A 27,928-nucleotide genomic window follows, 5' to 3' on the forward strand; every position below is an offset into this window, starting at 1 on the left:
GTGCAGACAGTGTTCTTCAGCGTTTGGTGAGTCCTTCGCTACGTGTGGGTTCCAGTCAGCGGTGTCTAGGACGGCTTTTCAAGAAATTACGAGTGCTTGTATCCTTCTGAACTTGTTTCTTCGTGCACAGGAGACCTCGTACAGTGGGAAGACTGGGGGCACGCTCCGGTCTCCCGGCAGTACGCCTGTGTTGCTAGGCAGCAGCTTGTACCTAGAGCTTACTCCAGACCCCAGCAAGTGAAGACAGACCTCCATCTATGCAAACAAAATCTTTCTAGCTGGTCACGGAAGACAGAAGAAAACATTTCGTTTCGGAGTAGTAGACTGTATGTATGTGTGTGCATGTACAAGCATTTCTGGCCTACTCCTCGATGCTGAAAAGGAGTAGTCAGTTGGGAAAGTGCAGAGTTGTTAGCTGACTGATGACAAGACTTTCTTATGCTCATCCCCTCTGCTTGGGCTGGAAGTGGGCACAGTAGAGAGAGAAGAACCTTTGTTGTTACTATTTTATTTATTTTTTATTAAGGCTCAGGAGTTCTCTGCAGACTTCCCTTTTACTTTCACAGTACCTGGAAGCTCATAGGAGGTTTGTTTTCAAAAACAAATTTTTTTGGTGATTGATATCTCAGCAGTAAAACAGGAAGGGGGGGGAAGAAAGAAAGGATGTTTGCACAAGATGTAAGAAAAAAGCCCTGGTGTGCCACCTCAATGCCTGTGCCCAACTTGTGAGTTTCAGTGGATGCTGCACAATTGCTGGAGCCTCTGTGCATACGTGGCATCAGCCAGCTCTATCAGGACTGCTTCGTATCTTGCAGAGCAGGAGCGATGGAAAGGCTTTTAATCTTCAGGGCTGCCAGTCTAGTGGAAGCACTTTGAAGCAGTACAGTAGTGGAAGCTGTTGGAAACCTGTTTGTATTTGTGGGGGGGCTTTCTGTTCTCTAAAGAGAACAAAAGTCCTGGAAGAGCCTGAGAGGGTCAGGAGGGATTTGGAGACGGATGGAGAGACGGTGAGGTCAGTGGAGGGGCTGTTCATGTACACACATTACTTGTGATTGTGGGGCCAGCTGAAGTCAACGTGGAAGAGGGAAGGAAGAGATTCCATGATTTGATGGAGGCTGCAGACCAGGGCCTCAGAAGAAGCTGGATTTTGCGGACTTCTCCAGAAGAAGCTGCAGAGGAGAGAGGAAGCCGGAGGCAGGTAGGAGCATGCTGCGCCTGGCCCACGCTCTTGTTTGTGCTGAGAAGTTACCACGTTAGCCGTCTGTGTTGCGCACCTTGCCACCTTGTGAGAAGCTTGAGCCAGTGAGGGCTTAAGCTTTAGCCTGTCTGGAGGCATAGGGCAACGGGTGGCTTTGGCTCCTGCAGGAGTGGTGGGCAGCGTGTGCGAGGAGGCAGGCAGAGAGGCAGGTAAGCAGCTGGAGAGAAGGGGGTGGAAAGGCAAGGCCTTGGGATGCCGTGCCGGTGCGGCAGTGAGACTAGCGTCCCACTGAGGCTCTCTTGCTGGAATGAGTCTGAGAGAGGCTGGTTTGCTTGCGCAGACAGAACAATTTGTTTCCTGACTGTACCAAGCTGTTTCTTAGGGGTAGAAGGGCGCGTGTTACAATTCTCCCGTTAAAGCACGGAGAACGCTGCCTTCTGTATGGCATTTGAAAGAGAGGGGCAGCAGCAGTCTGGTCAAAACTGTGTGTCCTGGATTGAGATGCCCTTGTGGGACTGGAGGAGGAGGAAAAGTTACTAGAAGTGTCTCCGCACAGTGGCCGGTTAGCGCCGCTGGCAGGAGGCTGCTGCCGGGGGTGGCAGTGGCTGGGGCTCCCAGCTGGTGGGGTTGGCCTCTGCCTCTGAGGGAAAGGGCTCAGAATTTGTACTTACAATAAGCAGTACAAATAAAGCATTTATAATGTATAGGCTTTTCCTGCTCTTGAATACATTTTGTCTCTAAGTAATCTCTTGCTTCAAACTGAGGCTGGAGCTGAAAATACCAAGGGATGTTAAATCATGAACAACTATTAAACAGCCTCTAAGAGCTATATGGGAAACCACGTATGCTATTGTTCCTAAGCCTTTCGCAGCCAATGTGATTCTGAGCTGTTTATCAGGATGTCTTTAGTGCTGGAAGGGGAAGTAAGCATTTAAACTATTGCAAAACAAGGAGGCAGTTTAAGAGCATGCTTTTCAGGATGCCCAACTAAGAATAAATCTTCTTTTAAAGAGCCTTGAAAAGAAAAGAGAGGAAAAAGATCTTGTCCTTGTTGAAAATAATGAAAATTTTGCTGCTAGCTTTGGTCAGAGTTTCTTTCAGTATCTAAGTGCCTGGAACTTGCCCTGAGGGAGTATCCCATCAGAACTGACTGAGGACTGAGGGTTGTGCTGTGTTCGGTGATAGCCCATGTGAGGGAGACCGCATCCTAGAAACTTCTGCAGGGTCATTTTGCTAATCCTTTCCTTTCCATCCTCCATCCATCCCAAAAGCACTGCTGGAGAAGGTTCCCTCCATCCCTTTCCCACTGCTCTGTGCAACAGTGAAATTGTCAGGGATACCTATTTGAGAATGTGATTCTAGGGTGCATATTTTTTTTAACTTGATTTTTGGCCAATTCAGTACAAAACTACGTTGTTTACAAGATTTTCACAAAATATTCAGAAGCAATGTTGTTCTATAAGCAGTTTCTCATTCTAAAATACTGGGGTTTTGTTTACTTGCTTAGTTAAATACCCAGACAGACCTGGCAAAATACATATTGGTAAAGGCTAGTTTCTAGTTAGGTAAGATAAAAACCTTACTGAGAATATTTTTATTTCTCTAATGTACTCTGAGGTGGTGCTGAATAAAGTAAAAGCAGCTTACCTTTTGCTAATGGTGGAGTGAAGTGCCCTGTTTCTCTTCTCTGGAATTAGCGAAAGTGTGTTTTCTAAGAAGCATAACAGCTGGTATGTCATCTTTTTCTGCTAATTTTGTCTACTTTGAGCATTATGTATTAGTTAGGGAGCCGTGTGGCCATGAATGAGATCAAGGAATAAAATTCTAAGCACATTGCAAGCAAAGTTGTGTTCTCCTGGTGCTTGTTTCATTAATGTGTAGGAGTGAATGTGGGCCAGGTTTGCTGTGAATAGTGCAAATGTTGTTACTGTGTAAATATCACAGAGGTGTGAATGTACATATGAGCAGCAATAAACTTGACACTACTGACAACGTGTAATAACTACAGTCCATCTTCTGAGTGGTTCCAGAAAGAACCAGGACCTGTTTTAAGAGTCTGTAAAAGCAGTTTCTCTGTAAAACCAAGGCAGCTTTCAGCATGCAGGTGGCAGCTCAGTCTAAAACCTAGGTCTGTAGCATGCTGTGCATCTCTGTAACAAGCCTTGTGAAATGCAAAGGGAACTGAGAGAAGTGATGTTGGAAAGAGGAGGAGTGTGGTGTTTTTCAGGATTGGGACCTCTGTTTGAACTGTCTGTCTTCATTCTTAAGACTTTTCTACAAAAGCTGTTTGTGGAACAAGGTTGGTGTGAGTATGAAAGACACAAAGCTTGTGATCTTTTGGCCTAATAATGCTCTTGCATATGCTGCTGTGAATAGGAAGCCTTTCTTGTTGATACAAAAGTGGTGAGTTTTGAAATTGTGGGTGAGAATGGACTTCTCTCATCTCTTTCAGTCTGAAAAGTCTTCTCCTTTTGTGTTTGAAACTTTTTGGAGGAGACTTGTGATCATAGGTGAGATCATCCAAAGCACTTAGCAGGGTGAGGCTGCTGACCCGAGCAGTAGTGTCTACTCCAGGCGTAAATGACTGAAGAGCCAGAGTTGGGCTAAGCCGTGGGTTTTTAACCACGCTGGGTTACACCAACTCTGAAGCCTAGGAGTTCTCACTGGCACTTGGCAGTTTTTGCTGGAGAAATTAAAACCAGGATTCAGAGTCCTTTTCTGTGAGCAGAGCTCCTCAACAGCCTGAGGCAGGCTGTCAGGATAGGTTGGGTCTGGAGAGAGTTGCCTCTGAGTTTCTCTGTGCCCTTGGAAGGTCTGCTCTCCAAGGGCCTTGCCCCATGGGTTTGCTGGTGCTGGAAATGTGCATAGTTGTCCATAGCAGTGAGCTGCCTTTCCCTTGGTGTGGTTGCGGTTACTGCTGGAGCCTACTCTGCTTTGGGAACGGTTTTGCTGAAGCTGCATTGTCTCTAGGACTTATGCTAATAAAAGTTGATTCCCAAAATCACCCCCCTTTTTCCAGTGCTAGTGTACTACTTTATCTTTCCAAGTGTAGACCATCTTCAAGTCTTCCTTTCTTTGGCAGCTAGCTTTTCTATAATCTTCTGAGTGCTTCTGTGAAGTGGTAAGAGGCTAAGCCCCACTCTGCAGACATAAAATCTATGGTTCTGACAGTCTTTGTGTTGCCTACAGTACTTCACATTGCCTGAGGTACTGTATTGATTAAACCACAATTTGCAGAAGTAAATATATGTAGAATATTAATAGCCCTTACTCTAGGGGGAAAAAAAGGCTGCAAATTAATAGATACCTTATGTTGACCTCATAACCACAAGGGCTTGAAATAGAGCTGCAGTCCTCCTCCCGCAATATGTATTTAATTTTGAACATTTATAAAAGACCCGAGTATTCAAATTTAAAAGTGGTAATACTGGACAAACATATTTGTATATATTGTGATGTGCAGTTAGGACATTGCCAAGTTAAGGCCAGAACAATAGTTCTCTGTAGAATCCAGGGTAGCACTGCATCAGTACGTCATTGATGTGCCAGTTAGATGCGAGGCTTAGAAATAACAGCTAACTGGCCCATTCCTTTGTTGTTCTTGTTTTCTTTCCATATGGGTGTTTGCTGCATTCCCAAGTGCAAGAGTTCCTGCAATTATGGAGCAGAGGAGTAGAATTCGGGGATTTAAAATCAATCTAGTTTGAAGATGCGACAAATTTATATTCTGTGTGAGTTGCTTATGGAATTGAGGCCAGCGTGTGGTGTGAGCTGATAGTGCTTGATCTGGTAATTAGTGTTGAATGGTTTCAGTTCTTCTGGTTCACAAATCTGTTAAGATGGGCTGCTCAGATTTTTGTTGAATTTTACGAGCAAAGATCAAGCTGGGTGCCTGCATCACATACTCATAACCTCTTCAGTTAGTATTTTGATTCTGTAGATATTGGAATCCCTATCAGTATTTGGAATATTGCAGGTGATGTTTTGATTTCCTGCTGCTGTAAGCAAACGCTGTTTTAGGTGGCTATTGGATTAGAAAGTCTTGCAGCAAAAGATTCTTGCATTAAAACCTTGCAGGTTTCCTCTGTACAGAACATACCAACAGTTTGATCATAGAGCTGAGTTTTAGTGCCACTTTAAACACGGCTAAAATCACTTCTGTCTTTTGCAGCACTGAGATTGTTTTTAGCTTGGGCCTTAAATGAACCAATACATGTTTCAGCAAGCTCTGGCTTGGGTTCTTTCTCCCTTTTGGGCAGCTCTGCCAAAGGCACTGTCAACTTGCTGTGGCAGGCTGCAGAACTGGATGCTGCTGTCTGACTTCCCAGAGTAGGAAGGCTTCTTACTCCTGCAGAGGGAGTTTGAAGTGAAGAGATGTTAAAGGCATCAAGATATCAGGCAAGAGGACAACTTACGAAGGTATTGACAAACCGAGATTTGCTCTAGTGATGACAGATCTGCTGAACCATCTGTGCAGGCAGGGGGACTGACTCCGCACAGTCTGTTTCAAAGTCTGGACAGGACTGTTGTGTTCTGAATTGGTCAGTGCTTCTGCCCAGTTAGATGAGCAACCCCGAAAAGAAGGCTCTCAGAGTTGTTATTCCCCCCCCCCCCCCAAAGGAAGAGAGCTTAATCCCAATGAAGTTGAAAGTGATTCTTCGTATTTTTGGTGCTTTGCTTCTCAGATGGTCTGATTGGAGCTGATGCTGGCCATCCTTATTCCAGCAAAGTCACTTAGGAAGCGAGTCATGTTGGGGACTGAGTCAAACTGGAGCATTTGGCATCTGTAAGACTGACTCCCTGTAGACTGGTGCAGCTGTAGCTTCATCTTTTCCTTTAGTGGCTCCCTGGATCTTGTAGGGGTCTGCTGTTGTCCAGGCTCTATAGGTTTGCATCCACAAATCAGACTGCAGTTGTAACTGAGAGGCATTTTTCTTGCATAAATACTCAACAGCCAGACTCTTTTTTTAAAAAGACTTTGTGTGAAATTGAAAGGGGGACAAAAAGGGACTAGTGTCTGCTATAGATTGCTTCCATCCAGCACACTGCATAGACTAAAAATCCTTCAGCAATACAGGGCTCAAAGTTTGGTGTGTTGGTGAAAGGAGAAGAGAATAGCTGAGAGAGAATTCTTCTTAAAATTAAAAGCCTTTAAAAAGTAGAGTGAGAGAACAATTTGGAGAGAAATGAACATAGATCAGCATCCAACGTACTGTAAAGACAACGAAAGAATTGCTGTTACCATTTCATCCTTTGTGTCTTGGGTGAAAGCAGTAATTTATTTCACTGAGATTTCTGAACAACAAAACTTGACAACTAGAAACCGCTAAAGAGGTGGGCTCCTGTTTTTAATGAGCACTTTCCGCATCACAACTTCTCTGGAGAAACCAGAACCTAGAGAGCCCTGTGGTGTGTCAGCAAATCTTTTTGTGTGCGCGCATGCACCCCCCCCACCCCAAAATGCATGCATACATGTTTTTCTTCTCGTGCTTTCTTGAAAAAAGAACACTTTAAAAACAAAACTCATGCTAGAAATCAGAGCAAAACTAAATTACATTGAAAGCAAGGACTTGGACATCTCAATGCTGGGCTTCCGCAGAATATTAATAGTCCAGTTTCCTCCCTCTTTCTAAACATTTCCTGACCTTGTCAGTTGAAATTTTTTTTGAGTCTTGGAACCTATGAGAGCTGGAGTTAGGTGATGGGACATCAAGCAGTATGTTAAGAAAATACTAGAATTTCCCAAGCCCTGCTTTCTGAGGAGACTCAGCAGTAATGACCAAGTTTGTCCACACAGATGAAGGGCATTAGGCAGCATATGGGAATCGAGGTTTCTGTTAGAAAAACGGAATTTATACTGCATTGCAGCCCTGTCCTCTTGTAGTTGCTGGATGCTTACAGCAGAGACTGGGAAAGCTGCCTGAAGTCTGTGGTTTGCAGCATCTATTAGGAGGAGGAGGAGGGAAGGGATGGCCTTGTTATCAGCTGAGAGTGACAGAGCACTGGCACAGGTTGCCCAGAGAGGTTGTGGAGTCTCCTTCTCTGGAGATGCTCAAAACTCGCCTGGATGCAGTCTTGTCTAACATGCTCTAGGTGACCCTGCTTGAGCAGGGAGGTTGGACTAGATGATCTCTAGAGCTCCCTTCCAACCTTACCCATTCTGTGAATGATTGAAAACGAGGTCGTTGCACCTTGTTTCTCTACCTAGCCAATGATAGCAACCTCCCTTTACTTATGTCCATACAAATGCAACCTTGTAGGTCCCAACAAGGGCCAAATTAATTTTTTTAGAAATTCTTTCAGCCTTGTCAAGGAGCACTTTGTCCTGTGTTTCTTCCCTCCCCCCTGTAATTGTGGGCAAGTGAGCTGTAATTGGGATTTCTATACCAGCGTTAAGACTCCATCCTCACTGTCCTGGGAATAGTCCTAGACTTGGTCGTCATCTTGTGAGACGAGCCTGGTAGTGTACTATGTTTAGTTACAGGTGCGATCCCCTACTTCCAGCTGCTTGGAGTTGGCAGAATCAGATTAAGCAGCTCCTTGGGGAAGTGCTGCTTGGTGTCTGTGAGGGAACATTTGTCACTTGACAAGAAGCAAGCTCGCCAGCGTCTGCTGCCGGTGCCAGCCGTTTCTGCAGAAGCTGCTCTGTGCTGTCTCAGGTCCTGTGAAGCGGTTCTCTCCTTTAGTCGTGTGTCCATTCTTTGCTAATAGGTTGGGATGTCCAGTATTGCCACCATGGTGGTAGGTCTTGTTGTCTTGTGCTTCATCACATGTCTCAGGTAATTGTGAAGCTAAATCTTTGTCTCCAGCTGTGCCTGGGCTGGTTGAATGTGTGAGCAGGCATAGCAGCGTCCCAGTCCAAGTCCCTTATGTAGATATCAGCATACATAAAATGCTTGCTGGTGTTACCCATTTTTGAGAGAAAGGAAGAAGCGTTTGTTGAGATGCAGTGTTAAGGTAATACTGGCTGCAGCTTCAGATGGGAGCTGGTTCAGCACATAGGCTTAGTGAGTGAACGTCTGTCTGATGCATTCGTGTCCCTGTATCAACCCAGGTATCTCCATTTCCAGGCCTAGTGTATGCTTAATTTTTTTTCTATCTAGGGTGTGGCAATTATATTGTAGCCCTCTACTGACAAGAGCACTTGTTTCTGTGATGTAGTTTGGCCGTCTTGAGTCATTAAGTCCCCAGTCTTCAAGTTAGTTGCGGAGTCCTTAGCTTTGCAGATGTTTTGGAATCTGCTGTGTGCCAGTGGGAGAGAGGGAGCTGCAGTGGTATGGGCAATCAGAAGACAAAGTGACCAGAATTGTCTTTTGTCCCCAGATTTGAAATGAAGGGGAGAAGTGAGAGAAATGAGATACATTTTCGTAGAAGTATTGTTGTGACAAAAAAATACCCTGAATGGAAAAAAAAAAAAAAAAAAAAAAAAAAAAAAAAATCTTAGCTGCTCCATGGAGAGCTGGAAATGAGGAGATTACCTGCAATGGAAAGAAACCTTAATGTCAAATTCTGTTGAAGTATATACTTTGAAATCTTTGAAAGTCCTAGCTGTAATCAGCTTTTTATATGAAATGCCTTTCAAACTGGAAGGTTTATGGTGACATAGGAAGTTAAATTAGACTGGAGGTTGGTAGTGGCAGTAGATTAAGCTTAGGCTCAGCTCTCCATGGAGAGCCAGAATTCAGCCTGTTGGTGACGACACTGCTGTAAATGAGAAGGCAGTGTACTATCCACTTACCGCTGAGCACGGCTCTCCCGCATGCTGCAGTGTAAGAACTTAACCGATGCTTTGGCAGTGCCAAAATTGCATAGCATAGTGCTAAAAATGCACACAGCATAGTGCTGCAACTGGTGGTTGGGAAGTGTGGGAAGCACTGAGGTGTGCAATTTGTAGGCAGATTTTCCTTCTCTTTCCCTTCAGCTTTTGAGGACAGATGTCCCTTCTCTGTGGCTGTCCAGTGTTTCTTGTGATCCGCAAGTTGTGTGGGCGGCGAGGTGGTTATATTTAAATCAAACCCTGTAACATGGTCCCATTTCTGACCACACGAAATAGATGAGGTAGAATCAATAAGAATGTTGGACTCTCAGGCTTAGTTTCTTTTCCTTTCTTGTAAATACAATGGGTGGATAACCCCTTTTCCTATGTTTTCCAGTATTTGTATGGATCAGGAAATTAGCTTTCTTAAAGAAATGTCTCATGGATGCTCGGAATTTAGATGTAATTGCAGCTCAGGTCAACACTGTTGGGAGGAAAATGTCTTGATTATAGAAAAGATATAATAGATACGAATTGATTTATCCTGTCTAGTTTCTCTGCAAGCTGGTATGGTTTTATTCAGGTCCTTCATGAGATCAGAGACACTCTCCCACTTGTTCACTTTGAGATGTGCCAGTAAGTGTGGCAGAAGAGTGCCTGGTTCTTCCCGGAACCCTGGTGTGCAAGCGCGTGGCCCGGAGGAGGGAATTCCCGGGCTGATCCTGCTGGGAGTCTTGACAGGCTCAATAGCCACCGTCTCTTCCTGAGCAGTTCGGTCTCGCGTAATGTCCCGCGCGTGCGGAACCCTCCCTCTTTTGGCTGCTTGGTACTCTTCTGCGTGAAACACGTCTTTACCATGCCTTATGTTCTCTGTCAATTTGTATGTTAACGAGTGATGTGATGTGGCTGTTTAAATAGCCTTCTTTAATTTAAGCTCTTTAATGCTTTTGGGAGGAGGTGATAGTAACCAGCTGGCCCACCAACCGCACTCGTGCGTCTGATCCTACTTTCTTCTGGTTAGCCAGCTGGGGCAGTGAAGATGACACCTCAAACTGATTGCATTTTCCTGCCAACCTCAGTGGGGCTCTGTAAGGTGGCACAAGCCAGATCTCTTGGCTGGGCTATAAACAACTGGCTGTTGGGGTTGGTGTCTTGCCCCTTTCCTGCTGCATTTTCTTAGTTTTGCTAGTGCAGGTACAGAGACTGATTGCTTTAGTGAGGCCGGGACTTTGAAAAGCAGAACTCTTATTCATATTGGCAGAACCAAGAATTTTCCCTTATCGGTAGCATGACTGTTGCTTTGCAGAACTTGCCTTGAAATTTTAAGTGTTTGATGCAAACACTTAAGTTTTTTGGGGTGGAGGTGGTATCTACGTGAAAAAAGACCTATGAGTTGCATACCTCTGCTGTAATAACTGAAGCGAGGAAAGTGGCAACAGTAATTTGCAAAGCTACACTTGAAAATCATTCTAGCATAACATCATCATTACAATTATCTGTCAAAAGATTTAGTTCAATTACTTTTTTTTAAGCTCTCTTGTCAAGATGGCCTTGCTTGTTTTAGGATTTTGGTACTCCAAGGGGAGGTTAAGGAAAAATGAATACTAATTTTGTCATTAACTATCGTCAGATAACCTTCACTGAGTTTTATTCTTTGCATGCTCCTTTAGTTTTTTTAGCACTGTTACCCTGGGGAATCAATAGGCATAAAGTGCTCTGGGGACTGTAGAATTCAGGGGAAAAAAATTCCTATTTATAGCTTACAGTAAGTACAGCAGGGTGAGAGGGTGAAAAATTCAGATGTCAGTGATAATTTTGAAATAATTGAATAGCAGCATAATTGCTGTCGTGTAAAAGATTATACATGATTCCTTATGTTTTCTTCACACAACAGTAAGCTAGTAGTAAAATTACAAAGGGAGAATATTTGATGCAATAAACTCAAATTAAACCAAATGATTTTCAGAGAACTGCAGGACATTGCATTCTCCCTTGCTGTTTTATCGTGTTGAGCCAATGTTCAAAGCTGGTCCTGGAGCTGCGGATGGCTCTGGCCGTGCCAGGCTGGGCAGCCACGTGGTGCAATGCATCAGGAATGATTCTGCTCCGTTGGCTTCCTGCTTGTCTGTTAACGTAGGCTGTTTTACCTATTTTTTTTTTGTTTTTTTTTTTTTTAAATTGTTTTAATTTTTTTTTTTTTGATTCTTTTTTTTTTTTATACTAATTTAGATAGCTATTCTCTTTACCTGCGAATAAGGGTCTGATCTAAAGTCTGTATGAAGTCTGTATCGGATATGGAGATGAATTCCTAGTATCTAAATACATCAAATCACTTGAGGCCTGTGACTTCAAATAGTAGCTTCAGTAGCTGAGCATATATTTGAAGACTCCAGCTTATAATTAAACACATATATAGATGAGGACTTTAGGTGGGTTCATATCCATTATAGCTGTTTTTAAATAAGGAGCCTCAGTTTGCTCTGGCTACGTTTTTTTTGAATGACCTTGTGCCTATAAATGAGAACAGAATTATTATTAGTGATTATATAAAATTCAAGCTACAATTTTGAACTAGATTTTTCTCTTTTAAAGTATGTAATATAAAGTAGACAGTAAAATTCACAGGAGAGACTAATTTTATCTTTCTAATAAGTATCCTGAGACCTGCATTCATTGACTTCTGAATTTCATTCACCTCTTTTTCCTTCATTTTATAGGAGAAATTTTTTGAATAGCATAATTAGTTGTAGGGGCTTTTACAGTGTCACCAGTGGGCAATAAGGTTTCTAAGAGAAATTATATGAGTAGCCTACTCTTACCTTCTACTGAATAATGTCAGGTGTTTTTTGTTTTTTTTTGTTTTGTTTTAACTATGTAAGTGATTTGTGTGAGATGACTAATTATGGCCAGCAGAGTCTCCTAGTTATAACAAAAATCTACTAGATTAGACCCATATTGTTTCACATAAACAGTTAAGTTTTCATTTCTTTTTTTAAAAAGCCAAATAATATTTTCCAGTATCATTAAAAAACCATCCCTTTTGTGTGATACTCAGAGATAAATTATTCATAGACACTTACTTTGAACCATTATATTTTCCTACCTTTGCATAAAAATAAACCCAGAAGTCACTAGATTAAGCTATTGCTCCATAATGGTTCTTTGAGAAATGTTTAACTGTAGCTGCTGCTTTGTTGTAGCAAAGAGCTGTGATTCAGACTTCATACTATGTTTGCATTTCAGCTGTCAAAGAAAGTGAAAGATGAAGCCTCTTGTTCTCTTGGTTCTTGTGATCTGTACTGTAGTCAGCATGAATTTGAAGTTCGTGTCAAAGAGAAATTCTGGTAAGTCACACAAAATATTTTTATTTTTGCATTTGTATTTAGTGCTCATGCAATCAAGTGTTTTAGATGTCTGCTTTTTGTTTTGCATGTATATGTCTTGTTCTCTTCTGCAAAAAATATCATAACCAGTGCAGTCTGTTTACCAGATGGTACAGGATGAATTTTATCACTGTAAGGTTGTGTTAATGTGATTTCTAATCTCTTAAGCTACTTGAAAATGTCCTTACATTTTCTTCAAACAAACAACCCCCCCCCAAAGTTGATCTAGTTGGAAGTCCACAAAAATACTGATAAAGTTGTCATTATTTTAATACCATAACTTGTACTTTCTTAACTGTGAGCATGGTTCCTGATGACTTCTAAGTCTGGATGATTTTTCTTTAGATTAGAAGGGGGTCTTCCAAAAGGTCTGCTAGCTCTATATCTGATCACGTGCAGGATAACTGAAAGGAGCTTTGCTACCTAAATAGGAAAGTTTTGAAACTTTCTGCCAAAACTCTCATGTTGTTCTGGCAGTGGGAGGGAACAGGAGTTGGTTTATATTCACATTTGCTTTTGAAACCTGCGGATATTAGTGGAGTAGCTCAAAGAGGTATCCAAGTATTCCTGCCAGGATAGATAGCTGATTCAGAGGGGAGTATTTCATCTGCAGTCTTGAGAGTCAAGAGTTGTCCTCTAGTCCCTGCAGCCCTCTTTTCTCACTGGGACAGATTCATCTGAAACCATTCATCTCCCTCAAGCAAACTCTGACTTTAGAGGGGATTTAGGCAGGTGAGTAGGTTAGCTCCAGTGTTGCATAGCTTTGTTAATCTGCCAGTCTTGTCTATGTGGGAAGATAACCTGATACACTGCTGCAATTCTGTTTATATGTTTATAAGAAAAACACCCTCCTATTCTTATTTCACGTGTTTGTACGTGAAACACAGGTGGTGTAACACGGATGTCATATTTTTAAACTTGCTTATTAATCTATTTCACTATAACTTCTGCGTAGATACAAACCTAAGGCTGGAAAAGTTAGGTGGGGACTAAGTACACTTTTTAATAGCACTGAAATGAGCATTGTATGGCTTACTAGGTTAATTGTGTATAAACTACACATTTTTTTTCTTTAATAATTGAGTTGCTGTGCATGTGAGTGTGAGGGCTTATACTGAGCTTCCTGTCCTCAGCGTCTTCAGCCAAGACATTCAGCCATACAGGCACAAACAGAATTTACTAACTTCGTTGATGTGGCCAGTTTTAAGTTTAATTTCTGTATTTCTTGAGAAGGGAAGAAGAAAGATTATTGTACCATCCATAATAAAGTCAAGATGTGTGTCCCAGGCAAGGAGGGCTAATGTTACTCTCAGAACCACCAGATGTTAGGCTGAATTCTTTCTACTGGGCTAGGAAGTATAAATGGGTACTGCTAAATCTAACTAGTCTGCAGCCTCTTGTCATGGTTATTGCAGGACCTGAACCCTCCTTGTCCTGTGGGGGCGGTTGTGGAGATCAGGATTTGTCTACAGGATAGAGCTTGATCTAAAGTCTACTGGCAGCAATGAAGTGTCTGCCCCCTTGCCTCCCCAAAAACAAAACAAAAGAAAACCCAGCACCCCCTCTTCTGATTTCAGTGGTTTGGATGGGGACCCCTGAGAGATCAGTCATCTATATGACTAGACAGCCTTCATTCACTGATCCCAGCCAGCATCACCTGGCTGCAAGGAATGGCCTTTGCATTTCCTTTATCAGAAATACACATCTGCAGAAGTAAAATGCCTGTGGTTATAGCATCATTCAACTGTATTTTAGCTTTAATTATATTTTAGTGTGTGTGTGTGTGTGTATATATAGATATATTTTAAGACACTTGCTTTGACTGGCTTTGCAACATGCCTTGTGTTATTGGCAGTAGTTGTTGGTATCCGTTCAGGTTGAGCATTGGTAGGAGAAGCACTTTAAAATGTTAGACTACCTATTGCTGAATATAACCTGCTCGAGTGAACATTTTTTATTTTCATTTGATTTAGTTGGTTTATAAGATGAACAGGAGAAATACTGGTATGGTAAAATGAGTTTCTTTGCAAAGAAAACATGATCATGCAGTTGGCTTTTACCACTATATCATGTGTGAAATGGATTTTCTGTTCCTGTGATTTCGCCATGTGGAGTAAATTTGATAATTTGACTCCCCTTTCTGAAAGGAGCCTTTACATGTGAAGGACTATTGCTTGACTGCTTGGAGCTTAGCTGAATGCTGTGTGTTGTCAAGAGGATGTAGTGTGAAGGGACAGATGCTCAGGAGGCTTCTGAGCTTTAACTTTTTGTATTGTTAAAATAGATTATCTAAGATGATGGATGCAGCACATGAATGTTATGTGGTAAAAGTTGTGGGGCTGGTATAGAGCAGAGAGTGTATGGGGAGGACTGCGGAGGGGTGTGTGTGTGTGTGTGTGCCCAAATGACACCCTATGGACATGGTGTTCAGGTGTTCAGCAGCAGTGTTTTGGTTGGGCATCATAGTCTGGGGTCTTGGCTACCAGTATGGGGTATGGGGACATCTAAACTGATGAGCATCCTTAAAGGAGGAAGGGAAGCTGTACACACAGTTATGTAAAGCTGTGTGAAGCTGTGCATGGAAAATGCTGATGCTGATGATAAAGACAGATTCGGGTTACTAGGGCAAGAAACCAGCAAAATGAGGGTATGTGTGTTTCTTCGCTGACTTAGGTAGACTGCAATTTTTCCAACAATAGTGATAATTATTGCGTGAATGACCAGAATTATGATTATTGTTAAAAACAAGAGTATGTATGAATTCAACTAGCATGTGTATAATATCCTATGATGGAATATATCTTGTTTAAAGAGTATGAAGAACCCGGGAATTACAAGTTGAAGAGAATTTGAGGTAAACCACTGGGAAGGTGCAGTGTTAGCTTCAAATCACAAAAGCTAAGGCAATGAAATAAGTTAAGAGGACAAAATGTCCACAAGAGCTTTCAGTGAAACAAGTTGGCTGAAGGGAATAGGAGTTTGACTAGGAAGGCATCTTCAGTTGCAGGTGGGGGAAAATATTAGTTAGACATAATGGAATGGAAACCCAAAGGGAGAAATGGAAGGGTGATGAAAAAAAGAGGATGAGGGCTCAGGACAGCAAGTGCAGACAAAGTGCAGGGACTGAGCAAGAGGCATTAAAGAGATGAGGAACAGAGGGTATTAGATGTGAAAAAGAAGGTGGTGAAGTGGTTCTTCAGTTCCAGGCATACAATTAAAGCTTCCTGGGAGGATGGTCCTCATGGAAAGAAAAGACCAAGACTGAAAGAAGAGATTTGTCTCATGTCCTTTACTTGCCCTTTGCTATAAGTACATGTGTCCATAGGACAGGAATGCACGTGACGGCTGCAGACAGGTTTCAGAGTACCTTGCAGTGGTGGAAAAAATGCCACAAAATGCTTGTACCAATACAAATGTGTTTGGCTTTTTCTTGCTTGAGATACTGTGCCAAAGTAATTAAAATGGATGAACTAATTTAATTATGCCAATCAAATTGTACTTTACAGGCAGCTACTTCGAGATGCTACAAAAGAAATCTGTCTTGTCTACAGAGCAGTAATTGCTGTTTGTGGTGGGAACAATTTACCTTAAGCATCTGTGTGAATATAATGTTGACTTAAATTTCACAAACATTTCTTAAAAAGCCTTTTTGAAAGCTGCAGGTCATCCTTTTCTTGTGATTTGAGAAGTAGAACTCAGAAGACAGCTAGTACTGGGACTGCAGCCCTAGTGATACCCTAAAAATGTTTTACAAGTGGATGTTAAACAAAAAAATGAGGATGTGGGAGCTGTTAGATTCCCAGCTGGTAGGGAGTTTCCTTTTAAACTGATTAAATGACTTAAAGGGCTTGGGAAAGTATGTAGTGCTTTGAACAGTTATAGCAGGGAACATAAAACCAATAAAAAATCAATGCACTTAGCAAAAGATTTTTCAGATTATAGATTGTTTTCATTTACTAGATATGGTTTCATTTGTGAATAATTGGTGCTGTTTGTAGTTGTATTTATTTGCTGAGCTGAAACACCCCATCCCAACACGCTTGAGCTCCAAAGGGCATGTCTGCCTTGTGCGATGGAGCATGGGGCAGATGTTGCTGAGTTTCCTATGAGCCTGCTCGCTGCAGAACTGGAAGTGGCCTTTCTGCAAGGCAGGGCTTAATTGGCTCAGGCCTGGTGCTAGTATGTCCTCCAGGCCGCAGAGCCAGCGTCTTCTCCCCTGTACTGCGGCAAAGGGATGCACCGTGGGCTTCTGTGCCTCCTCCTCTGCTCCCTCTCAGGGCCGCCTGGGAGGCAGTTGTGTGCTCGAGGAGCAAGCGTGTCCCCGAGACCCTCCAGCTGCCTCTGTCTGTGTCAGCAATGGCTTGGGGGACAGAGGGGTTGACTTAGCATCATGCTCTGTTGTGCATGGGCATAGCCAAGTTGTCTTAAATGCTGTAATTGATGTTACAGTGGTTGGGACGTAGTGCTTTCTTACATTCATTTAAGACTTGCTGACTTCCTGTTTCCTTCCTTTTAAATGTCTTCCAACAATTTGCTGTGGTCTGCTGTAGAAGTTTCGGGGGACCTTTACTTCCCTGCTAATTATTGCTACACTAGCCCAGGATTTTTCCTCTGCTTCCTTTTGTGAAGCTCAGTCTTTGCCTTATGTTGCCTGATGGTTTTTGCCAGAAAAGTATTGCACGTGTAGAAGTGGAGGTGTGTGTGTTTCAGAGGTAACTCGTGGGTGTGCGTGGATATCCTGGCAGAGCCAAACTCTCAGAAGTCGACTGCTGTCATTGGAAGGGGCCCTGAAGGAATTGCAGGACATACGCTCACAGTTGCCTTTTGCTATCTGTTGCAATTGTGTGTGCCTGAAGAGCTGACTTCTTGGCTATCCTGTAAAATGCGTGCTTGTGAACCCTCCAATTTTCTGAGGCGTGAGAAATCTAGGAGCGTTTTTCGGCTTTCTTGTCCTTTAGAAGACATGCAAACACAGAGGAAGTTGGAGCTTGGAATCACTACTTAGTGCACACTAATCCCCTCTTTTTAACTAAAGATCGTAAGTTATTCACAGCCTCAGCAAACAAAAAAAGTCAGGATAGTTGTTGTTCGAAGCTGTCATCAATGCATGAACGTACGGTCTCTCTTGCTGGTTCGTGGCTGCCCTCCATCTGTTCGGTTTGGATGTGTGGGAAGCGAGGAGGAGCCAGGCTTGTGAGCCCAGTCAGGTCTCCGGGGGCTGCCAGCAAGTTAGCCGGGAGGCACCGGTAGTGCCTGCACCTCATTATGTGATTCTCAGCCTTAGATTTCTTGTCTCCAGACAGAAAGTGACATTACAGCTAGACAGGCCTATCTGGGTGACAGCTGGCAGCGTTTAGATGTTCTGTTTACTGGCGGAGAAGGGAGATGCACAGAGGAAAAAGAAGAGTGGAAATAATCTGCTAAAGGTTTGGGGTTTTCTTAATTACCTCAACCTGATGTGGTTTAAATATTGATCTTAGCTAAAAAATTGAGTGTTTAAATATTGCACTGATTTAAAATGGGCTCATGTATAATTAAAGCAATTAAAATATTGAACTGTTATTTAAAAATTAAAGCTAGATTCCTTTCCCAAAAGGGGAAACTACAGCCGTATCTGGAATGATTTTAATTGTGTCCATTTATTTCATTCAAACTGCAATGTATCACAAAGGTAGGATCACTAGGGATAGGGGGAAATAAGAGAAACATGAGGCATGCTTTCATGAGTGAGAAATCTTTCAACTGTAAGCCTTTATTTGGATAATACTTTCTTCCAAAATGGGACTTTTTTCATTTGAAAAAATTCCTGTGTCAGGGTGTCTTCCTCCCCCCCCCCCAGTCTCAAATGGAAATGTTTAGGAGAAACTTTAATTTCAATATTTCTAGTATGCTCTCTTTAAGGAAGTGAATCCTAGGTCATGTCCTTATTCTGAGACTGACTGTCTTGAGGGACAGGTAAAGTCTCTCTGGCATGTTTTCTTTTGTTCATGAAAATATTTTTGGAAGGATTGTCTTACATGATGTTCAAATGAAAGCATAAATAATACAGCCAGAAGCTTACCTAGAATATTGCCTTCAAGCTCAGCATGCTTGCTAAAGATTCTCACTTAAAAAAAAAAAAAAAAATAAAAAGCCAGTATTGGAAAGGCTAAGTGAAGGGCTAGCTTACTTCTTAGACAACTTAGTTTACTTGCTGTTTGTGGCACAGATCTGTTGTTGCATCTCCTTCCAATACGGCATTATTCTGGGGTTGTGTGGAAGCCTTGGGAGCAGGCGTTCAGTGCTTGGGTCCGGGAATGTGGGTTAAGCAGTGTGTTGTGCACGTAGCTAAATGAAGCCTAGTGGCACAGAAGTGAAAGGGCTGATGTGTCATGCTGTCAGCATCGGAAGAGGTGGTGTCAGTGGCTTCACGTCTCTCTCCTGTCCTGATGTCAGGGAACCTCTCTGGAATAATTCCTTTTATGGAACAGAGATGAAGAGTTTATAGGAAGTAACTGGATGTCAGTCCCCCTTGGGGAGGCCAGAAGCGCTGAGGAGATACCTGCAGGTTTTGATAGGCTTGTGGGAGTAGCAGGGACTATTGCTATTGAAGTATGAACTTTGTATTAGAAAAAAGACTGGGCCAGGAAGCAGAGTTCCCAGAAGCTGGGCGCTGTGAAAATGGTTGCCCTGACAGGCTCTGTCCACCTTGCCGGGTAGATGGTCGTACGCCTGTTTCGCAAGCCTGAGGCTGTGTTTTGTTGGGAAGGCTTCTAAGTATAAAGCTAGTTTCTTAATTTCATTAAACAGCACTTCTAGTGATCTTCCTGACAGCTAATCAAGTGGACTTTATATATACTGTGATTCTTTTGCTGTATTTCTTCCTCCTCTTAACTGAGCACTGTGGGAAAACGATTCCCAAGTAGCTCCCGTAGAGGTCAAGCTGTATTTGTGTAAATTAGTACCTCTCTGCTCCCAGTGCCCCTTCCTTCTAAGCTGTCCATTAGTAACTCATTTCTTAAATATTTTACTTGCAGCTGTTGAATAATTGAATGTGCACCCCATAGTAGCATCTGGCATATGAGTGAGCAGGCAGCTGAAGAAAATTAGCGTATTTCTCGAGCTGGTAGGATCCTTTCCAAACTGAGTGTAGCCCCGTTCTCCGTGGGGCAGGCCACCTCCACTGGCTGCCCTGCCACCGCTGCGGTAGGGTCTGGCCTGGTTCTGGTCCATATTTGCAGTCAGTTGTGACACAAAGGCAGAGTTAGCAGGACACAAAGTGACAGCTGAAGGTGGGGCCTTGCTGAGCTAGTCCATTATATCCTGTTTTACAAGCAACACGCCCCAGCACTGGGGGGACCAGGGCCTTGCTGGTGTGCCGGGAGCTTGCGCGTGGGTGCTAGGCACTGCAGGCTGCTGAGGCTGGGGAAAGCTTGCTTTTCCATCGCAGATTTTGAGCTCATGCATTCAGGTATATGACTCCTGCTGATGCTATGGTTGGATGAGTGTGGTAGCCTTTGAATTTACCCCCTTGCCAGCACTGGTGATAAAATTTCACTGTGTGCCTCGCGATATTGCTCAGGGCAGACAGTGGCAGATGGCTCTGCAGTTCCTCCTGCCCCCAGTGGCTCTTGTTTAAATGCCTTGAGCTCTTTCATGGCCACTCGTTCCCCTTGTAGTCAGGCAGTGGCTACGTCTGAGTGAGTTTTGTGCAGGAGAGTGGTTGCTGGCTCTGTGGCTCTGTGCAGCCAGTGTGGGGCCACAAACTGCTTGCTGCATTCCACAGAAAGGTTGTCCAACTCTTAAAAAGTGGTTAGATGTTTCATTTCAAGCCTTTCCCTAGAAAAGGACAGATGTTCCAGGTATGTGTTTGTTCCCAGTTGTGTCTCTGACTCTCTGCAGGATCCATAGCATCTGTTGTGTCTCTGACTCTCTGCAGGATCCATAGTATCTAAGCCTAAGTTCAAAAAAATGTCTGTTCAGTTTGGGACATCTATTGGTGACACGGAGGCTCAGAGGTCGCTTAGCGGGTATGGACCTATAAATCTATAGGGAATCTGTGATTTGATGGTCTAACTTTGGGATGTCCAGCTCAAGTACAATTCTAAAATGTGATTGGATTTGGATAATTTGAGTAGACGTTTAAGGCAGGTTTTGCAGGCTGCTGTACGTATTTAGAGAGATGTAAATGCAACTCCTTAAGCTGAACGACGGGTGACTATCAGTATGTTCTCATGTTTCTGTCCACTAATTTTAAACAAGAGATTCTGTACTTTCTGAACCTTGCTTGCTGTTTGAAGTACATTTCAGTTTTAAATTGCTAGACCCTGTGATGCCTTGTATCAGGAGCTTTTTTTAAAAATTATTTTTGCCATGAATGTAGCTGTGAAAGCAATAAGCAGAAAAATTAAGAGGTAGGAGACATGGGTATCATTATGGAAAACAATGATCAAAACGAGAAATAAGAACATGCTTGCTTTTTTTTGGAATTTTTCACCATTTAATTTTGGAGAAGTTATTTTTACATATCATAAAGGAAACATCAGAGGTTCTCAATTTGAAGCAGCACAGGTTTATGTGTGTTAAGTTCTTGACCTATGAGGTAAGAAGGAATTCTTTTAGTACAGTGTACATAAGTGCAAGTATTAGTATATAGACCTATGAGTTTGTTACAGTGCCTCTTATTCCTAAAGTAGAAATGATTACCTGTCTGTGAGTTGAAGGCACGAGTAATCCAAGCTTCTGTGTCACCTCTAGGGTGTACATTTTATCATTTTAATAATCTCTAACCCTTTCAAGTCCAATCAATTCTTTCCTATAGGAAGCATGACCAGTACTGATAATGTGCCAATATGGAAACGTACGGTGTTCTGGAGATAGATGGGAAAGGTTTGTGATCAAAGAACTGTGTTTTGTTTTCAGTGCTCCACCAGTGAAGACAGAGACTTAAATGAAAGTTAATTTTTGTACTCACATACTTCACTCTTCCAAGATGTGGTAACCAGGCTGTCCCTGCTGTGCATGACAGCTTTTGCCATCAGTTCCATCTCACTTACCATCCTGTGTAAGTCCTTGTTCAAGGTAGGAAGGGAGGCTGTGTGAGGATATTTCTGTTAGCTTGACTTTTTTTCTGCTTCATTTAAACTTCCTCCACCTTTGAGATTTACAAAACTCGAAATGCTCTGTTGCATATGACCTGTGGAAACTCACTCTCAAAATCTTTTGAAAAGAGGAGAGGGTGTTTTAATACTTTAAGGTGAAGACAGGTACTGTGGGATCTTTGGCTTCTCTCTGAGGGGTCACTATACCTTTAAAAGGGTATCTCGTGAGATTTCTGCATCCATTGCTCCAGATGTAAAATTAAGTAGTAATAGAATACTTAGGAGAACATTTTATCCAGACAGCTGTAAGTTTATTCAGTGATTATTAATAAAGAAATTGGAGACAAAGCTGTACTTAATATGAGCCTCTTATATCCGGGTATCTCCCTTTCTTTTGCCAGGAAAAAAAAGTGGGAGTAAGGGGAATATGCATTGGGCTCTGATTGCTAACAACCTGCCTAACAACAGTCTGGAGCTGAATGTTTCAAGGGGGAGGAAGGTACATTTCAGGGCAAGCCTCTGGAAAGACTCTGTTCCCCATACAGTTAACAGGCTTAAACCAGGGCAGAATAAATAATCTCAAGTTCCCTTCTAATGTTTAAAGTACAGTATTTTGTATGCAAGCAAGATGCACTTGCTTTGTCTGGAGGACGTACTGCTCTGGCATCCAGTAACCATGTGTACTTTTTAGAGATCTGTGACAGCTGTGTTATGTGGCCTTGAACCCTGACAGAAGTAATGTTTTTGTGTTTTCAGTGGTTCTAATGGTGCCTTGTGCTTCTGATGGTACCTTGCTAATTTGGTAGGCTTTTTAATATCTCATGGAGCTATTTGGTGTTTAGAGTAAGCAACTGCCACCATAATTATTAATACAAGTGTTTTTTGTCTCTAGTATTTGCATCATAGTTATTCCCATTTTATACATTATAGAAAATCAGAGATGGAATTGAAGGAATGTGCAGGTTGTCCTATGTGTCCGCTATGTGGGGAATAAACCAGCTGCTGAGTCCTACGCAGTACAAAAGTTAGAGAAGATGCAATTAAAGTCTTTCCCTGACTTTTGCTGTATTGCTAACACCTTAAACAAGGACAGGGAAACCACTACTATTTCCCAAGGCAATTTTAAAGCTAAATAGGCACATGAGTAGAATGTGCTTTGAGCACTTTTTCCAAGTAGTAAATCTTTGTTTTGCTGATGATCTCTGTGATCCCAAGATTGTTTGGATTAATGTGCAAAGCTGCTTCACGAATGTTTCATGCTGCCTTTTATATTCAGCAAAATATATATGCGAGTGGGCCTAGAAGGGTAAGAATAATGTAAAATAGACACTTTATGGTATCTCTGTGCTAACAGTAAAACACGAATATGATCACGTTATGCAGATAGGACTGGTCAGAATTTCTTTTTCAGTGACAGTTTCATTTTGAGCAATAAATTCTCTGATACAAATACATTTAATAAGCAAATTCCTGGAACATGAATCAAAGATAGGGTTATTCCTAGGCCCTGTTTCTCCGGGGCATTCAAGAGTTGTGACTGAAAAGTGGGATTTTAGGGTCCTTGATATCATCTGTAGGATGAAGCAGCTGGAAGACTTCTGAGCAGGCAGCTTACATAGTGCTTGGGATGCTACAATGTCTCTGTTTTCCTCCTGGGAAGCAGTTGACCATGCCAACTCTCCAAGGTTGCCTATGGAGGAAATAACACTCCAAGAGCATTATCTCAAAAAGAGATCTAAAAGCTGAGAGGACTTTAGAGGGAGTCAGGTCTCCTAGGCTTTCTCAGTTCCCGGACTGGTGGTGGGGTCTGTGGCCATCAGCACTGCTCTCTTGCAGGTTTCTCTCGGGAAGGGGAACCATCTTCTGGACCCTCAGTTTGTCCCTCTCTAGTTGTAGGTTCTTACTGTGAAGCCTGTTTTATTCAGGAAATACACTTACTTCAAAGTGTTTCTGAAACCAGTTTATTCTTGAACTTTTGATCTAGAACAACAAACTTGAAACAGAAACCATAAAATACTGTAGATTCGATCCTTTGAATCTATTATGTATTTTTTATGTGACCTTGAAAGTTGTCTTGTCCCATAGTAAAAAGGCAAAGAGGCTTGAATAATGGTGTGCTTATAGACAAATGATCACAAATGAGGAAAGAAGTTAGGATGTATATGACTAATGACATTTTGGATGTAATATTTCCATTCAAAATGACATCTGTAATTTTAAGCAAATTGGAGGACTATTCTGGAAACTATGCTTAGGAATGGAGCTTCTCAGCTTTATTGGAGCAGACTGAAAGCTTTTTGGCTGAATTCTGATTTAGGTCAACATAACTCTTATTCACAGTGACTTTGCAACATTATTTACAGCATTATGCTTTTTTTCATCTGGATTTGGGTGATTAAATCTGCTCCTTACTGTTCAGTGTTTATTGCAAATGGTTTTGTTCCAACTGCTAAACATGCCTCTGACTTAGTGAACCGGAGATGAAACCTAAAGTTAACCACCTGGGGTGCCAGGCTGCAAGGACTGTTGACCTTAAACAGGGAATTTGTAAAGCTCAACTGATTGAGAATGGACCTTTATTAAATCCTATTTTAGAAATGTCTACAAATGAACTGTTCACTGCCTTTTGCAAAGAGCTGGGTTACTGACTTTCTCTGAAAGATGCAGATCCTGTGTGAACACTTGCTTGTAGTGTCACTGACTTGCTTTATCCTGCAGTGAGGAAGACTGGAGAAGTCCCTTGATGCATTAGAGTAATCGGTCTCCTTCTTTTGGAGCACTTTCCTTCGTTTCCTAGATGAAATGCTGGGTACTTTTGTCATGAGTGCTCTTTGTACTGAGAAAATACAAATTCAGCAATGTGACCATCTTATGGCTTGGTAATGTCAATTCAAGTCAAAAATTCACATTCAATCTCTTGTTGGTGTGTAAGAGCATCCTTAATCCCTCAGTAACCAGTTTGTTGGTGGGACTGTTGGGTAAAAGCTGCTCTTCTAACAGTTTTGTTGCTATGACTGGAGTTGGCATGTTTCTCAGGTTTGTGCAAGACAAGTGCATCCTTTTCTCCGTATAGGTTTGCTCTTTCAGAATCACAGCCTATAATATACTTGTAAAAATCAGATCTACTTTAATGATTTTATTGTGCACATGAAGGTTGTGCATTATCAATGTAATTACTGGGATAATTTAATAGTCCTTCTATGCATTACTATAGTGCTTTCCAACTGGGAGCTGTAAAAAGTAATTTTGATCTCCTTAAACTTTGTTTAGATTATTAAGAAATATTTTTTAGTGGCAGGAGAGGGAATTCTATTTTTGCATAATCCAATAGCGTCTTAAGTCTCTCTCTATTAAAATCACATCAATCAGATAAGGAATGAGATGGGAGCAGTCAGTCATCTTGCTAAATGTTCAGTGATTCTTTAGCATGCAGCATCCGATGTTGGTGATCCCCAGCTGCAGAGCTGTGCAGCGTTTGGTGGTACTCAGGGTCAGATTTTTCCCAATGACTTGGGGGTGAGAGTAAGTAAAACCGTCAGAGGTCTTGTATAAACTCATTACTGGCTCTTTCAGGCCACCCTCTGTGGCTATCCTGGAGGTGTCTTAATACCCCAGATGGTCTGGAGAGATGGAGAGAGCTGAGCTACCTGCCTGGTTGGAGACTTTGCTGCTTGCTGCTGTTGCCCATCTCTGCTGCATGGGAGGTGGTTGTGCAGCTCCTGCTGTGTGTGGTCCTGGTGGGAGGCTGCTGGAGCTCGTGTCCCACTCAGTGGGACTAAAGTATTGGCCTGGGCTGTGTCGTGTTCCCCTCTGAGAAATTTTCATTGGAATAGGATCTTCCATAATATGTCAGGAAAATTAACCGGAGGAAGCTTCTGTGTAATGTGAGAGATGGGCTCATTAATTGCTTAAAAATTAGGCAGTCTCCGTCTGAGTAATCGGTTGTTAGCTGGCTGGCCTTCTTCAGTCAGAGAAGTAGCTCATTAGCAGAATACACACAGATGGTTCTGTGCTCCAAGGTATTTAAAATACACAGGCAGAGAGCTGTATTAGTAAGGCAAACCTGTCCTTAGTCTCCATGACTGAGTTTGCTACAAAGAGCAGAGGGAACAGTGTAATTTGGTAAATATCATTAGGTAAAGGCATTTTCATAAATTTATTTAGTTTTCACATTTCTCTGCAGATAACAGATTATGATAAATACAGTAATTCAGTGTTCTTGGAAAAATTGTATTGCAAGAACAGTCCTACAATAACTATTTCATTTATTCAGTAACTCGTTTACCCATATAATTGCCTAGAGGAGAGATTTATTCAGAGACTAATACAGTAATGTTTATTTGGAATACATATGTAGTTTTTCTGCTTTTTCTTCTTTCTCGCATGATGTTTTTCTATATGCACTTTGTTAGTGGTTTATCTAAAATAGGACTCTTTCACTGCTGAATGAGCTGGATTTCTTCTGCAAGTGCTTGTGGATGACTAAGAAATCACCAACCAGGGAAGGGGGCAAATGCTGAGTCAGTAGCAGCGCAAGGAGCGGGGAAGGAGATTTCCTCTTTTTCCACTCGGCAGCGTGTGAGCCAGCGCTGGGCCTGAGACCCTCTGGCACCGCTGCCTGCAGACCGGCCGGTGCAGCTGAGGTGGCTCTGCAGTGGGTAGATACCCGCCTGGGTCTCCTGGGTTCGAAGCTGTAGGTCTAAAATCAGGTGTCAAGAATCATGACTTAATTTTCAAGTGACAATCTTGCCTTCTGCTTCTTGTCCTGTGTCTTGTTTAATGGACCAAGGGGCCAACTGTGCTGTCATTCCTTCAGGCAGTCTTTTCTGGGTTTATACCTGCTCAGTGTTTGAACTCCTCTTATAATTACTGTTCATCATTACTGCTCTTGACTGCTGTGTGCAATGAGACTCCTTTTCCTCACCTTGTCTATGAATTCATAAGCAAATTGGCTCTCCTGTTTAAGAGACATTTTTCTTTAAAATGGTCTGTGGAAGAAATCAGACTCCCTCAAATAATCATTCTTATCAAAGCCATTAAAATGTTGCTCTCCTGTATAGTTGCACTTTGTCTAGAGCTCCTTTAACCATTGATACTTGTGCATCTTTGGTGTGAATTATGGTAAATTCTTCCTAATGAAAGCAGCATAAATATTTCACTTGTTGATTCTTCTCTGTGAGCTAAGTACGTTTCACACCTTCCTTGGGGTGTAAAATAGAGCTGCAACTTGCACCATTTTGGTACGCATTTTCTCTCTAAGCCCTGAACGGATCTGCTTGTTGTATTTTCAGCATATGTGTGTTTAATTTGCATTGTTGTTTCAATCTATTTTTTTTTCCTTTCTGATAGATTTGATGTCTATTATTTGAATATATACTGCTGTTGAGAAAAAAGAAAACATAGGGTTTTTTTGTTTTTGTTTTTTATCATGGTTGGCCTTTGCCTTATTGGATATGCACATATTAAAATGGCATTTTGGTAGAACTGAGTTAACATTTATATGCAATATCTTTAAAAATATTAATCCAGAGTGGATAATTCTTAGCAGGAACAGATACAGTCTATGAAAAATATTTTAATAGTTGCCACGAATATTGCTTTTGTAATGCATGTTTTAGTGATACACGAGTGTTTTGTATCATATTTCTAGTTCTTAAATTGATTGCAATTTAGTTTAAGCTCCACTTTGGATTCAAATTCAGTCCTTTGATGCATGTATGATTTCTAGAGCTCCTTCACTGGAAGGAGCAGAACTAGCATGAAACAAGGTTTATTTTGTGGAACTCAAGTTGGACTTGAAAAAATTGAGGAAACAATGGAATATGCTTTGTTGCTCTGTTGTAATGGGATTCAGTGTGTTTCCAAGGTCATATAAGGATGGCTTCAAGTAGAAATGCAACTTACTGTGGTATATCAAGAGATGAGAGGATGGAGAAGTTGATGTGCAGAGGGAACTGGGAAAGCTCTATGCAGTAAACTGTGTAAAGACGGAGACTTTAGAAGAAATAACTCTTGAAAGTGTTTAGTTTCTTGATGGAGAAACTGGGAGGACTTGGGTTTTTCAAGGACAGGAAATCATGAAGTGGCATGATTTCCAAGGAAATTCCAAGCTTTCAACAGCAATGGGATTCCATAAGCTGTTCAGAGGTGGCAGTATACATGCTCCTGAAAGTGAGGAGGGTTTTAAAGTGAAGATGTTGAGCAGGAAGAACAGTACTTTGTTAGCTTTCAAATTTCAGGGTAATTTGATAGGGTTTGCTGGTAACCCCAGGCTGTGTTGTACATCTTCTCCCCCGCCACTGAAAAGCTATTGAAGTTGATGGAATTAAACTAGGAATTAACAAACATGGCTATATAGCAATGGGAATATTTCTCCCTTCTATGTGCCAAGCTTCTGCTTATTTGGTGTGATTCTGCAAAACATCCATTGATTTCGGTTATTCAGAAGCTAATTACCTTGTAACCCAAAGGCTCAAGCAGCAAAGCCTGCTTATTTAGGTTGTAACAACAC

At 42.0% G+C, this 27,928-nt stretch overlaps 1 protein-coding gene across 1 annotated transcript in view; it reads left to right on the plus strand.

Annotated features, from left to right (window-relative positions):
• The first annotated feature begins 1,178 nt into the window (after positions 1-1,178).
• IL1RAPL2 (interleukin 1 receptor accessory protein like 2) overlaps positions 1,179-27,928 on the plus strand; it is a 373,876-nt gene continuing 347,126 nt past the window's right edge. Inside the window, exons 1-2 of the mRNA XM_085319646.1 lie at positions 1,179-1,198; positions 12,198-12,298. Coding sequence (XP_085175772.1) covers positions 12,217-12,298 — 82 coding nt within the window. The 5' untranslated portion in view covers positions 1,179-1,198; positions 12,198-12,216. The remainder of the gene's footprint in view (positions 1,199-12,197; positions 12,299-27,928) is intronic.

Source organism: Rhea americana, unplaced genomic scaffold, assembly GCF_003343005.1.
Source record: "Rhea americana isolate MKP2758 unplaced genomic scaffold, rheAme1 scaffold_6, whole genome shotgun sequence".
In the NCBI taxonomy this organism is placed as follows: Eukaryota; Metazoa; Chordata; class Aves; order Rheiformes; family Rheidae; genus Rhea; species Rhea americana.